We start from the raw sequence: 13,564 nt of genomic DNA, 5'->3' as shown, positions 1-13,564 counted from the left end.
GTCTGTCTGTCTCTGTCTGTCTCTGTCAGGTGGACTTTCCCACCTCGTCGTTTGAGGTTCGGTTCAGTACTCCTCCTCCAGCAGACTTCTGCCCTCAGTACGACTTCTCCAGACTGGACACCATCAGTCAGATCCAGCTGCAGGACGTCCTCCACAAGAAGGCCGTCTTCTGGTCAGAGACACACACACACACACACAGATGTGACAATTTATCTTGTGTTTGAGCTCAGGAGACTCTCGAGGGACGAGGACAGTCTGGTTTTCGACTTAGTGACGATCTTCACGCTGCAGGGTTTCTGTGTGTGCAGGTTGACGGCGGAGGACAAGCGTCTGTTGTGGGAGAAGAAGGCCTTCTGTCAATCTGAGAGTGCAGCTCTGCCTCTGGTTCTGGCCAGCGCCCCCTGCTGGCAGTGGGCCTGTCTGCCTGACATCTACGCCCTGCTGAGACAGTGGACCTGCCTGGGTCACCTGGACGCCCTGGGACTCCTCCACGCCTCGTACGTTCCCGCTCACTGACACTCACCTGAGCGGCATCATCATAATAACCTGAGTGACATCATCACATGTGTGTTTCAGGTTCCCGGACCAGGAGCTGAGGAGGACGGCTGTTCAGTGGATGGACTCCATCTCAGACCCAGAGCTGCTGGACTTCCTGCCTCAGCTGGTCCAGGTGAGATGACGACTAACAGGAGAGGCTTTTACTTTGTCAGCTGCAGAGAGAACCAGACTTTTATTTTCTTATTTCTCCTGGTTTACATTTGATGATATGTTTGTGAAAGTCCCTCCTGTTTGTCCTCATAAATTCAGTTTAATGAACATTTCAGAGTCGAGTCTCGACACCACTCAGTCTCTGTATATAACAACAAACAGCAGCACAGGATGATGCGTTCAGGTACAGTTTGAAGTGTAGGACTGATGAGAACACACAAGATGACTGAAAAACGCACCTGAAACGCATCCAGCTGAGTTTGCAGTCAGGAGCGACTTGCTGTAGACATTATGGTATATAGCGCCTCCCTGAGGGTAAAAGCTCAAAGTACAGTGAACTTTTACAATGAGAAGAGCTCTTATTTTCAATGTTTATCTTTAATCCATGTTTCTCAGCTATTATTATCTATTAACTAATATTAACCGCTGTCCTCATACTTCAGAGTACTCGCCTTATTAATTCATTTATTTTTCTGAGGCTGTTTTTCATGGTTTGGACGTTAATAATGTTTTTATTCACTAATTAACTGAAGTCACTTTTTCAATTATTGTTAAACTGCCATCAGTGAAACTCAAGACTTCCTTTTAGATGTTTCACATTAAAAGTCTTCTAGTGCCTCAAACGTCACAATCCTTCATTTTCCAGGAAGGCTTTTAATGTGAAATGTGTGCAGGAAGTGTAGAGTTTCATTGACGGGAGCTTAACAGTGGAAAGTAGAATCAACAGGTGTTAAACAGTGAACGAGAACAGTGTTTGAATTGTGTGACATATATAATTACACATCTACATTTATTTAAAGATTTTGAGCTGTATGAAGAGTAATTGACTGACAGTGTCTCCTTTTACAGAACGAATCCTGATGAAGTGTAAAAGGTCTCATATTGTCCGTCTGTCTGTCTGTCTGTCTGTCTGTCTGTGTCTCAGGCTCTGAAGTACGAGTGCTACCTGGACAGCTCTCTGGTCCGTTTCCTCCTACGGAGGGCCATTGGAGACGTTCGCATCGCTCACTACCTCTTCTGGTCAGCTGCAGTCTGATTTACTGATACTGACAGAGGACATGACAGCTGATCTCACAGAGTTGCTTCACAATAGTTTTGCTCATCACACATCCAGTTAGCCACTAAAGGATCAGTGTGGTCGCCTCTGAGTCACTTCCCACATTTTACAGTTTGAGTCTGTAACATTTGGTGACATTACTAACTGTCAGACTAACAGATCAGGAGAGTTAACAGTTTAATCTCTGTCCTGCTTCTTTATTTATTGTTTGCTGATGTGTTGATTTGTTTCCTGCTGGTAGTAAACTGTCGTTTAATCAGAGGGTGTCCAGCTGAAACCAAGACCTCCTTCAGACTTCTCATTTCAAGCTTCTCATGTCAGATAAAATCCAAATTCCAATCAGTCTTGGACCCTGTTTACACTGAGTCACTTGGTGTTTCTCAGTGTGAGTACATCCAATAAGCATGAGAGACTGTCCCCTCTGACATCAACTGTTAGCTGTTAGGGTTTATCTGATCCCAGATCAGGTCAAACATCCATCAGGAGGAGGACTAACCCTGATTTACAGATTTGTGACCAACAGAGACGCAGATATGTGACTGAGTTTAATTAAAGATTCTTAAATCTCATCTGGATTATCTGATATGAGACTCTGTAGATCCTTGCTCAGGGTTGGCCCTCCTCCAGTCCAGAAGGAGGTGCTGATGCACCAGAAGTTGTTTGGTAACTGACAAAAACACCAGAAGAAGAAGAACTTCTTACTGTTATCACTTTAGTTAAAACAATAGTTAACAGTTTAGCAGCGAGCTAACAGCTATCCATAAGCTCACGGCTATCCATAAGCTCACGGCTATCCATAAGCTAACGGCTATCCATAAACTAACAGCTATCCATAAGCCAACAGCTATCCACAAACTAACAGCTATCTATAAGCTAACTCAAATCATAGAGGAATCATATTTATGAAGCGAGCGAGTAAAAAGTTTTATCCTCATCACGACTTTATGGAATAACTCCCTCAACCACACAGATCTATCAATTCCGATTAGACTGGAGTTTAGGTTTAATCCAGATTGTGTCTGTCTCTCAGGCTGCTGAAGGACAACCTGCAGGACAGCCAGTTCAGCGCTCGGTATCAGCACCTTCTGGCCGCTCTACTCTGCTGCGTCGGTCGAGGTCTCCGTGAAGAGTTCGACCGTCAGTGCTGGCTCGTCTCGGTCCTCGCCAAGGTGGCTCACAAAGTCCGAGACGCCACGCCGTCCAGCAGACAGGTGAGGAGGGTTTCCAGTACTGGTTAATGAAAACCACCTAAATATAGAAAACATTAACTTTCCTGGGAAGTTATGTTTGGTCCCGGAGAAATATTTTCATGTATTTTTCCAAGAGAAAATTGTCATAAATCCAGGATTCCCATGCGCCCTGGAAAAAAAAATTGTGCACTTGCTTTTTATTTCTGGAAAAAATCTGGAAAATGATATAGAACATTGTGAGTTGCCTTGGAACATAATTTATAATATATTTTAAGTAGGTAACAATCGATCCATCACCTTGTCCCTTAATGTCTTGTGTCTGTCCGACAGCCAAAGAGATTCAGTTTACTGACTTAAAACAGAAAATACTCAATAGTGAGAAACTGAAACCAGACCTTTTTTTGGCATTTTTATGAATAAAAAGTGACTTAAACAAATAATTGATCACAAAATATTTGCTGATTCATTTTCAAATCAAATCGATGAATTGTTTCACATCTATTTAATTATTTTTCTTTTGCAAACAACAAATGACTGTGGGGATGATGATTATTATTATGTAATATAGTATGTTATATATACTGTTTATACATAATGTCCTTCAATGATTAATTATAAATGAATCAAAAGTAGAGTGTTGAATCATGAACTCTTCTGGGATTTTGAGGCTCTTTTTTGATTTAATGTGAATTCTTTCTGAGCTTCAAGTAGAGCAACAATTCAGTAACAGTCCAGCAGAGGGCAGCAGGTCCTCAGCAAGCAGAGACACCATGATGAGCTACACATCAACGATCACACACAGTTCACCACTTCATCATTTTAATAATAATGATGTGTGTGTGTGTTACAGTGTGTCCTCAGGGAGGGTCTGGAGGAGATGAAGCAGTTCTTCTCAGTGAACAGCACCTGTAGACTTCCTCTCAACCCGGCGCTGCTGGTCACAGGAATCCACATCCAGGTACTGAAGGAGACACGTCTACCTGTAACAACACACACACACCTGCTGAGCGCCTACCTCACACTCCGTACCACAGACTGTAAAGATGGCAGATGCATCACCACCATAAACTGTGTATAAAGATGGCCGACGTGTCTCCACTTCCTCCCACTGTATCCCGGATACGGCCGCTGCCATCTTGCGCTGGTAATGTCAGTCTGTGCAGTGGTGATCGGGGGTGGAGCTGCAGGATCGAGGTCCCGCCCATACCAATAACTGATTATATATATATGTGTGTATGTATATATTGGAGATGCAGTGAAATTTTTCTTCTTCTCTGTCTTTTATAGTCGTGTTCCTTCTTCAACTCCAACGCTGTTCCTCTCAAACTGTCCTTCCAAAACCTCGACCCTCTGGGAGACAACATCAACGTCATCTTCAAGGTAAAATGTTTCACCTGTTTTTTATCTGTTCAGTTTGGTTTAAACATCTTAAGTTCAAGCCGAGCTTTGACCCCGGCTGATGTCTCTGTCCAGTCAGGAGACGACCTGCGGCAGGATATGCTAACTCTGCAGGTGATCCGGATCATGAACAAGATCTGGATCCAGGAGGGTCTGGACATGAGGATGGTCATCTTCAAATGTTTCTCCACTGGCAGAGGACGAGGTGAGGACACACCATGTGTATATGGGGAGGACAGGTATATACCCCAGGAGGAGAGGTGTCTCTGTCTGAGCTGTGAAACGCGTCATAGTCTTATTCACAATGCTGGCAAATAGGAAGAAATAAAAGAATGAAAGAAAGAAAATTATGATTGACAGGTGTGTTGTTACCTGTTCTCAGGTATGGTGGAGATGATTCCTCACGCTGACACTCTGAGGAAGATCCAGGTGGAACATGGAGTCACTGGGTCCTTTAAAGACCGACCGCTGGCCGACTGGCTGCAGAAACACAACCCTACTGACGAGCAGTACGACAAGGTACACACATCTGTACACACACATGTACACACTACAGCTGTGAAGTAAATATCTCATGGATCGTCTCATTAATTGGCTCCAGGTACTTCTTAGAATTAAGCCGGGTTTCCTCCAGACACTTTCCGTATAGCACTCTTGAAACCCTACCTGTCCACAGCAGACAGTACTCTTAGATGTAGGTGTGGTTGTTACTGGATGGTAACAGCCGCGGGGTCACTCCTCCGGAGCCGGGCCGCAGTGTTTCTAGCTCCACCCTTACCTGATGCACCTGACCAGCCGCAGGAGAAACTCCTCATCACTGAGTATGATGAACACACGGTACGTTTACTAACTGTACAATATAAACGGTGTTCAGGCGGTGGAGAACTTCATCTACTCATGTGCCGGCTGCTGCGTGGCGACCTACATCCTGGGAATCTGCGACCGCCACAATGACAACATCATGCTGAAGACCAGCGGTCACATGTTCCACATCGACTTTGGGAAGTTCCTGGGACACGCACAGATGTTCGGAAACATCAAACGGTGAGAGTCATGATGTCATGTTCCTGTTTACATGTGATGAAGAGCTGTGACACATCTGTTCAAACATCAGTCACACCTGGATCAGTTTAGCCATGTTTAAAGAACTGACTCCTCTCACAGAAGCAAAGTGCAGTTACAGTTGGTATAATAATATATTAATATAAAAGCACACTAATATCAAATATTGTAGCAATACAGTATCATTATATAGTGATTTAAGTACTATCAAGCAGTATAAAATAAAAAGTGTCACTACTTCTACTTCTAAAACTACTAGTCCCATAGTAACAATAATACTGGATATGTAAGTGCAGGTGTGTTGTTGAGACCTGTATGTTATTGTTAACCTGTGTATGATATGGGTGACGTGTGCAGGGACCGAGCCCCCTTCGTCTTCACCTCCGACATGGCGTACGTCATCAACGGAGGAGACAAACCATCCAGTCGCTTCCACGACTTTGTGGATCTGTGCTGCGAGGCGTACAACCTGATCAGGAAACACACACACCTGTTCCTCAACCTGCTGGGCCTGGTGGGTACAACACACACTCCTCAACATGTACACACACGGTGGGTGGTGGTGGGGGGGTACAGTACACCCCTGCAGTGGACCTGAACTCTGCCATGAAGCTGTTCAGAGGCTGCAGCTGTTCTGCTAAACCTGCTGACAGTCATGTTGCTAACTTGTCTGCTCCTTATGACTTTACATCTCGCCTGAGAATCATCATGTTTTTCTTCAGTATCAACAGCAATCCAGTGATAGTTGGCTGTTTCCATGGTTACAGAGCAAACGTGTAATGCTACAGTGGATGTGTGTGTGCAGATGTTGTCCTGTGGAATCCCTGAACTGTCTGATCTGGAGGATCTGAAGTACGTCTATGATGCGCTGAGACCTCACGAGTCTGAGGCCGATGCCACCATGTACTTCACCAGGTACCATGAGGGTCTATTACCTGTAAAAGGATGCAGGGCAGAAAATCATCCCAAAAACACATAAATAACAAAATAAAAGGAACACCACAGCAAAACAAATATTAGAAATCAGTAGAAGAAGAAAGTAAATAAAAATGACAAGTTAGTTAATTCAGAGTGTAATATCAGCAAACTAGTCCTATAACCCTCCCCTCTCTACCTGTGTCTGTGTGACCTGAGCAGGTTGATTGAGTCCAGTCTGGGCAGCGTCGCCACCAAACTCAATTTCTTCATCCATAATCTGGCTCAGATGAAGTTCGCCTCGTCGGAGGATCGTCCCACGCTGTCATTCGCGCCCAGAGTTCACACGGCGAAGAGCGACGGCTTCATCAGAAACCTCTACATCTGCAGACACATCCGCACCGCCAACCCCAGCAAAGGATACGTGAGTCCAACACACAGACTGTATTTAAAGATGGCCGACGCGTCTCCGCCACAGATTGTATAGATGGACGCTGTGTCTCCACCACAGACTGTATATAAAGATGGCTGACATGTTGCCACCACAGACTGTATATAAAGATGGCTGACGTGTTGCCACCACAGACTGTATATAAAGATGGCCGACGCGTCTCCACCATAGCCTGTATAGATGGACGCTGTGTCTCCACCATAGACTGTATATAAAGATGGCCGACGCGTCTCCACCATAGCCTGTATAGATGGACGCTGTGTCTCCACCATAGACCGTATATAAAGATGGCCGACGCGTCTCCACCATAGCCTGTATAGATGGACGCTGTGTCTCCACCATAGCCTGTATAGATGGACGCTGTGTCTCCACCATAGACTGTATATAAAGATGGCCGACGCGTCTCCACCATAGCCTGTATAGATGGACGCTGTGTCTCCACCATAGCCTGTATAGATGGACACTGTGTCTCCACTTCCTTCCACTACACAAAAATGAAGCCAAACTCACCTGGATTCAGCCGCTGCCATCTTGCACTTACAGAAACCATCTTTGGGAAAAATGTGTTTGATGTGTACTTTGATTTTTTAGTTTGGCTCATGTCCCATCTGCTAACATGGAGGGGGCGGGGCTTATGACCTATACTGCAGCCAGCCACCAGGGGGCGATTGAGATGTTTTGGCTTCACTTTTGGGGAGCTGTCATGTCGGCCATCTTTATATACAATCTATGGTCTAACACACAGGACAGGTCGTTAAAGGATGAGACAGCATTAAGGTCAGGGTAAGGTTACAGGAGAGGGATGAAGTCACTGAGGGTCCTCACAGGTATAGAGGTACAGCTGTGTGTGTGTTTTTTTCAGGCCTTTGTAGTGAAGGTGGAGCGTGACGGTCAGCAGGAGGCGCTGCTGGTTCAGAGGACGTTTGAAGAGTTTCATGAACTTCACAGCAAACTGAGACTCATCTTCCCCTCATCTAAACTACCCAGGTACACACACACACACACACACACACACACACACACATATAATAATAGATTTTTATTATAGAATTCAACATCATTTACTCCGCCCACAGTTTCCCAAGCCGTTTTGTGATTGGTCGGTCCCGTGGTGAGGCGACGGCTGATAGGAGGAAAGACGAGCTGAACGGTTACGTGTGGCACCTGATCCACGCTGCCCCTGATGTTGCTCAGGTGATGAATAACTGTGATGAAGGTGGACTGTGTGTCCTTCAGTATTTACAGGTTCTGGTTCTTAACTGGAGCACGACTCTTTAGAGGGATATTATAGGTGCTTCTCATATGTCTTCATTATCTTTTCATTTTTCACTCACGTGTTCTTTGCATCTTCGTCCCATACTGAAGACGAGAGGGCAACTTGAGACTTCCTCCTGTCTTATGAGAGGAGACACATGTTTACTGTGCACAGAAGAAGAACTCAGCAGGGTTTTAGTACGATTTTAGTTGTCCTCATGTCTTCATGTTGTCCTCATGTCTTCATGTTATCTTCATGTTGTCCTCATGTCCTCATATTATCTTCATGTTGTCCTCATGTCTTCATGTTATCTTCATGTTGTCTTCATGTCCTCATGTCTTCATGTTGTCCTCACGTCTTCACGTTGTCTTCGTGTTATCCTCATGTTATCTTCATGTTGTCTTCATGTTGTCCTCATGTTATCTTCATGTTGTCCTCATGTTAACTTCATGTTGTCCTCATGTCTTCATGTTGTCCTCATGTCTTCATGTTGTGTTGCGTACCTGCAGCTGCTGTAATCAGTCAGCCTCAGTGTGTCTGTCTCTGTCGTCTCATTACAGTTTCATTTTCACTCAGTGGTTTCTTAGAAATATTCTCAGTGTGAGGAAACACACACACACGCACACACACACACACACACACACACACACACACACTTCTCTCTGTCTCAGGGTGTGGACCAGTTCTGCTGTATCAGGTCTTTCCAGTTTTAGAAACTTGGCAGGACGAAGAGTTTTCTTTCTCTGCTGCTGACTCTTGTCATACTCTAAATATGACTTCACATGTTGCACTGCAGGTTATTGTCACTGATTGTCAGTGAGTTTATTTAACTTTCTGCTTCACTCTGTAGAAACAACCCTTCAGGACGTCCACAGTAACATCACACACATTTAAATGTCTTTGATCATCAACTTTTATTGACTGAATTTGTCACAATGTCCAAATCAGAAGTCACTAAAGCAGGTTTATGACTGTAACTGTAACTGACAGCAGATTCATGCTGCAGGTCCAGCTTGTTAATGATCTAAAAAAAAAATTCAATAAAAGTGACTGAAGACAACAGTATAAAACATGTTTGAGTGCAATAAAAGATCAGACATGATTCCAAATGACAGGAAACAACATGTCAGACCCTTATCATTAACCCTTAAATGACCAAAAACATTAAACACTCAAGAAAATAAAGTCGTGACTAAATATGACGTCTATTTTCCATCTTTGTGTGTTCAGATGGAAACTAATTAAACATTTCATTGAAAATATGAAATGTGTGTTGCAGTGTGACCTTGTCTACACCTTCTTCCACCCGCTGCCCCGAGATGAGAGACCAGGAACAGCCAGCAGCAAACCAGCAGGTACACACACACACACACACACACACACACACACACACACAGTTAGGCAGTTAGGGTTTAAAGTCCAGTGTGTTTTCCAGCGTCTGATCAGATCAGTGTGTTCAGGTCACGGCTGGAGCTCAGTCACACTCAGTTTTTAGACAGGAGTGTTTCACTGTCTGCGGTTACACTGGTTACACTGGTTACACTGATTATATAAGGGGACAATAATGATGATAAACTTTATTTGTATCACACAGGCACAACAGTGGAGGTGAATGTGGTGAGACAAGATGTTAGCGGCTCATCTGTTGACTGCAGCTTTATTTAAACACAAACTCATTCAAAGTGAAGTAACAGAGGAGGTGAAATGAGCTGCTGTGTTTCTCATGTTATATTTGCTCAGTAACTGATGTGTGTGTGTTGTGTGTGTTACAGAGATCTCGTGGTCTCCAGCTTCAGGGAAAGAGCTCGGCGAGGTCAAACTGTCCATCTCCTACAAGAACGATAAACTCTTCATCATGGTCATGCACATACGAGGACTGGTCAGTCTCACTGTGTGTGTGTGTGTGTGTGTGTGTGTGTGTGTTTGTATTTGTGCAGTTGTGTTGAGTGTATATTCACACTTGCCAGGTAACTGCTCTGTGACATCACAGGGGTTGTTGTTTGAAACAGATGTTTATTATAACAAACATCGCGTTCAAACTGCTCGTAGGAAACATCAGCTGGTTCTAGTGGAACCCAGCTGAGAGTCTTATGTTCTTGTTCATGCAGCAGCCCCTTCAGGACGGCACAGACCCAGATCCCTACGTGAAGCTCTACCTCCTCCCAGACCCCCAGAAGACCGGCAAGAGGAAGACCAAGGCAGCACGACGCACCTGTAACCCCACCTACAACGAGATGGTACAAACTGTACTTCCTGTCTGATAATATGAGGCTCTGATTGGTTCATCAGTCAGTATGCAGCCGTTTGTTATTATGCAGATGATATTAAACTTTATACCACAGAAACAGGAAGTCCTGGCCCCTGCCAGCCCATCAGAAATCAGCTGCTCTTCTGAGTAACACAAAAACACCCCAACTCACTCAGATTGTTGTCATAAAATGACGTCCAGCTGAATGAAATATAACTATGATCATTAAGAACCACAGACCTGATCCAGGGGTTTTCTTCTTTTCTTCTTCTTCTTCTGTCTCATTTTTTCATTTTATTTATCTTATAATATATAAACCCTCCAGCTGGTGTATGAGCGGATCCCTCGGGGGGACCTGGACCAGAGGGTGATCCACCTGCGGGTTCTTGGTGACGGGGCTTTCTGGGAGAACACCCTGCTGGGAGAGACCTTCATCCCTCTGAAGAGGCTGGTCCCGGGTCAGCACTGGGTGGACTGGCACCATCTGGGCGCTGCCGGCTCAGACTCCGCCCACTAATGGACAGGAAACAGGAAGTGGTGGATTTAGAGGAAGAGAAGAAGTTCTCATGAGGACAGAAGACAAAAGGAAAATCCTTTCAAAGTAAAAGCCGTGTGGCTGATCCTCCCTCTGTGTGTGAGGGAGTTTAGGTTTAGTGTCGAGTTTAAAGCTGCAGTTTAACTTCACTGACGTCATGAGAATAACGTTGTTTTGGAGACGTTTGGTTAGTGTTTGAACACAGACTCAGAAACAGACAAAATCTGGAATTTTATTGATAATTTATTGGATTAATAATAATTATAGTAATAATAATGTTTCAGGCAGATTTATTTTCATGATCAGGTCCTTTAAACTTTCAAAATGTAAAATTCTCCTGATTTGTGATTTTAGTCCAATGAAGTCACTTGAGAATGAATAAGTTAAACTAAAACTAACTGGTTGTTTTGTTAACTTGGTGTTAAACTCACGTCCACACGATGCAGATATCAGATAGTTTTAATGTTTTCAAATGAAGAAAAGAGTCATGCCTTTATGTTGAAGGGAAGACAGAGATGAAGGAGTTTCCTGTTTAGACTCTCTGATGTTTCTTCTTCTTCATGTTTTAAGGTGATTCGGAGATGAAATGATTTCTGTTTCAGAATAATATTCACTGTCTTTTCTTCCTCTCTGCACGTTTTACTGTGATATGAATGAAGTTGTGACATGAAAGATGGAATCATCTAGTAACATGGACGGGAGGTTCAAAATGAATATAATAATAATAATAACAATTAAAAGACTTACTATCTCATAATTTTTCAGTCAGCACAGAGGCATGCTGGCAAATTCATGTTATCATGGTTGAAGGTGAAGAGAGTGACGATGGAGAAAATGCACATTTACTGTTCAGAAGCTGGTTCACAATTTTTATTGTAAATCATTTTGAGAAAGAAACTTTTTTAAAAACATTCTTTAATACAAAAGTGATCAAAGCGATGCATCACGTCAGAGAAAAGTGAAAACGTTTGTGGCCAGTTGAGTCCAGGGCTGAAATGTTTTGCAGCTTTTTGTGTCCTGAAAATAGAAACTTGTGATTTGAGCACAAAAACAGTGTAAAGAAGAAGAGTTTGAACTTTGTGAGCTGCGGGAGAGTTTCTGTACATACAGAGCTTTAGCCTAAATGTTGCTAACAGGAAGTAGCTGAAGTCGAGCTCAGCTCTTGACATGTAGCGCTGTACAGACAGGAGGCCGGCCGCAGGATATTTTTATAGTGAGGATGTGGATTCGGTTTTATATCTGTGGTGCATGAGAGCTTCTGAAAGTGTGCCTGTCAGGAGGAGGAGGCTCTGGTTTCTTTCAGCTCTTAATAGTCTGCTCAGTATCTTTAAGGATGGATCACCGCGTGGGCCGTCCGCTCTTTGTTTCTACATTTCATTCCTTGGTTTTTTAATCATCTTTAATTTTGTACTTTTGGGGAAAGATGTGTGGCCATTTTTTCTAATAATCCAGGTTGCAGTGAATATTGAAGGGGAGCCGAGCTCTTTCCTGCAGCTTGTTTCTGCGCTGTAGACGAGACAAACTGAGGAACCTGCAGGAAACAAACTCCACTGATCCGTTCAACACTCTGTTCCAAAAACATGTTCAAAAGCTTGAGTAGAAATTCAGATTCATCTCAGAATTCTGAGAAGGAAAAGTCAAGAAACACTCAAGTCTAAATGTTTTTCCTGAGATATTGACGTAGTCTCTCCTGTACTCCTCTGGGAGCTGCAGTTTGCTTTAAACAGCATTGATTTTAAATATTGATAACATCGGGAGTGGAGCCATGATCTTTGATCCTTTAAGTGGGCATTTCCCATGGCAAAGGTTGACAAAGGTTGACAACGGTTGACAGGGCGTTTCTATGAGACGAGCTGCACTAAATATAGATATTCAACCAGTCAAAGCAGATGACCCCCCACCTAGAGTCTGGTTCTGCTCGAGGTTTCTGCCTCTTAAAGGAAGTTCTTCCTCTCCTCTGTCTCCACAGTGCTTCTCGTGGTGGGAACCGGTCTCTGTAATAACATTATAAAGAGTCGGTCTGGACCTGCTCTATCTGTAAAGGGTCATGAGATGCCTTTTGTTGTGATTTGGCGCTATATAAATAAAATTGAATTGAATTGAATCATAGTGCTGGTTAGATACCATTACTGTGTCCAGACAGAACACAATGCAAGCTTTCGAGGCAGTGAAGTATTATTTCAATAGTAAATATTCAAATGAAGACCACACGCCCACCCACCTGACTAACTGAAGTTACTCTTTTTTAAAAAAAATGCAGATTTTTAAATGGAATTCAGTGATGAGTCTGAATGACAACATCACATCTGTCATGATGTGGAAACACACAGGATGGAAAGGAGTGTTGTGCAGTGACGGTGGTGAGTTTGAGTCCTGAGCCCTGTGAAACACTGAGACCACAGGGACAGAATGTAAATTCAAAGTGAACTGGATCTGGACTGTACATACTGAAGTGAATGAAAATGTGATTAGATTTCCACTGCAGCGTTGTCTGACCCACCGCTCTGACTTACAGGCTGTTATTAATGTGTAACTTTGATTTTGAAACATGTTTTGTATTATTTGCACTACAAAATAAACTTGAACTGAAAAAAGTTGAGTTTCCTCTGAAACATCTCGTCTTTCGTTCCTCCTGTCTGTCTTCACTTCATCCCTCCATCTTTTTCCTTTTCTTCTCCTCTGTCCTTGTTTCCTCCATTTTCTTTTTCTCTCCCTGAATTGGCTTCCTCTTTTTTATTTCTTTCT

The 13,564-nt window shown here is 43.5% G+C and overlaps 1 protein-coding gene across 1 annotated transcript in view; it reads left to right on the top strand.

The window, feature by feature from the left end:
• Positions 1-10,937, top strand: part of pik3c2b (phosphatidylinositol-4-phosphate 3-kinase, catalytic subunit type 2 beta) — a 32,611-nt gene extending 21,674 nt beyond the window's left edge. Inside the window, exons 15-33 of the mRNA XM_070902132.1 lie at positions 30-172; positions 309-497; positions 577-670; positions 1,634-1,728; positions 2,796-2,976; positions 3,806-3,913; positions 4,243-4,335; positions 4,429-4,558; positions 4,736-4,872; positions 5,228-5,397; positions 5,773-5,929; positions 6,221-6,330; positions 6,553-6,754; positions 7,644-7,768; positions 7,858-7,975; positions 9,316-9,391; positions 9,809-9,915; positions 10,145-10,273; positions 10,610-10,937. Of these exons, the coding sequence (XP_070758233.1) occupies positions 30-172; positions 309-497; positions 577-670; positions 1,634-1,728; positions 2,796-2,976; positions 3,806-3,913; positions 4,243-4,335; positions 4,429-4,558; positions 4,736-4,872; positions 5,228-5,397; positions 5,773-5,929; positions 6,221-6,330; positions 6,553-6,754; positions 7,644-7,768; positions 7,858-7,975; positions 9,316-9,391; positions 9,809-9,915; positions 10,145-10,273; positions 10,610-10,801 (2,556 nt within the window). The 3' untranslated portion in view covers positions 10,802-10,937. The remainder of the gene's footprint in view (positions 1-29; positions 173-308; positions 498-576; positions 671-1,633; positions 1,729-2,795; positions 2,977-3,805; positions 3,914-4,242; positions 4,336-4,428; positions 4,559-4,735; positions 4,873-5,227; positions 5,398-5,772; positions 5,930-6,220; positions 6,331-6,552; positions 6,755-7,643; positions 7,769-7,857; positions 7,976-9,315; positions 9,392-9,808; positions 9,916-10,144; positions 10,274-10,609) is intronic.
• The last annotated feature ends 2,627 nt before the right edge of the window (positions 10,938-13,564 follow it).

Source organism: Enoplosus armatus, chromosome 3, assembly GCF_043641665.1.
Source record: "Enoplosus armatus isolate fEnoArm2 chromosome 3, fEnoArm2.hap1, whole genome shotgun sequence".
Classification (NCBI taxonomy): Eukaryota; Metazoa; Chordata; class Actinopteri; order Centrarchiformes; family Enoplosidae; genus Enoplosus; species Enoplosus armatus.
The sequence above is the reverse complement of the archived record's forward strand: the minus strand, read 5'-3'. Positions and strand labels throughout refer to the sequence as shown.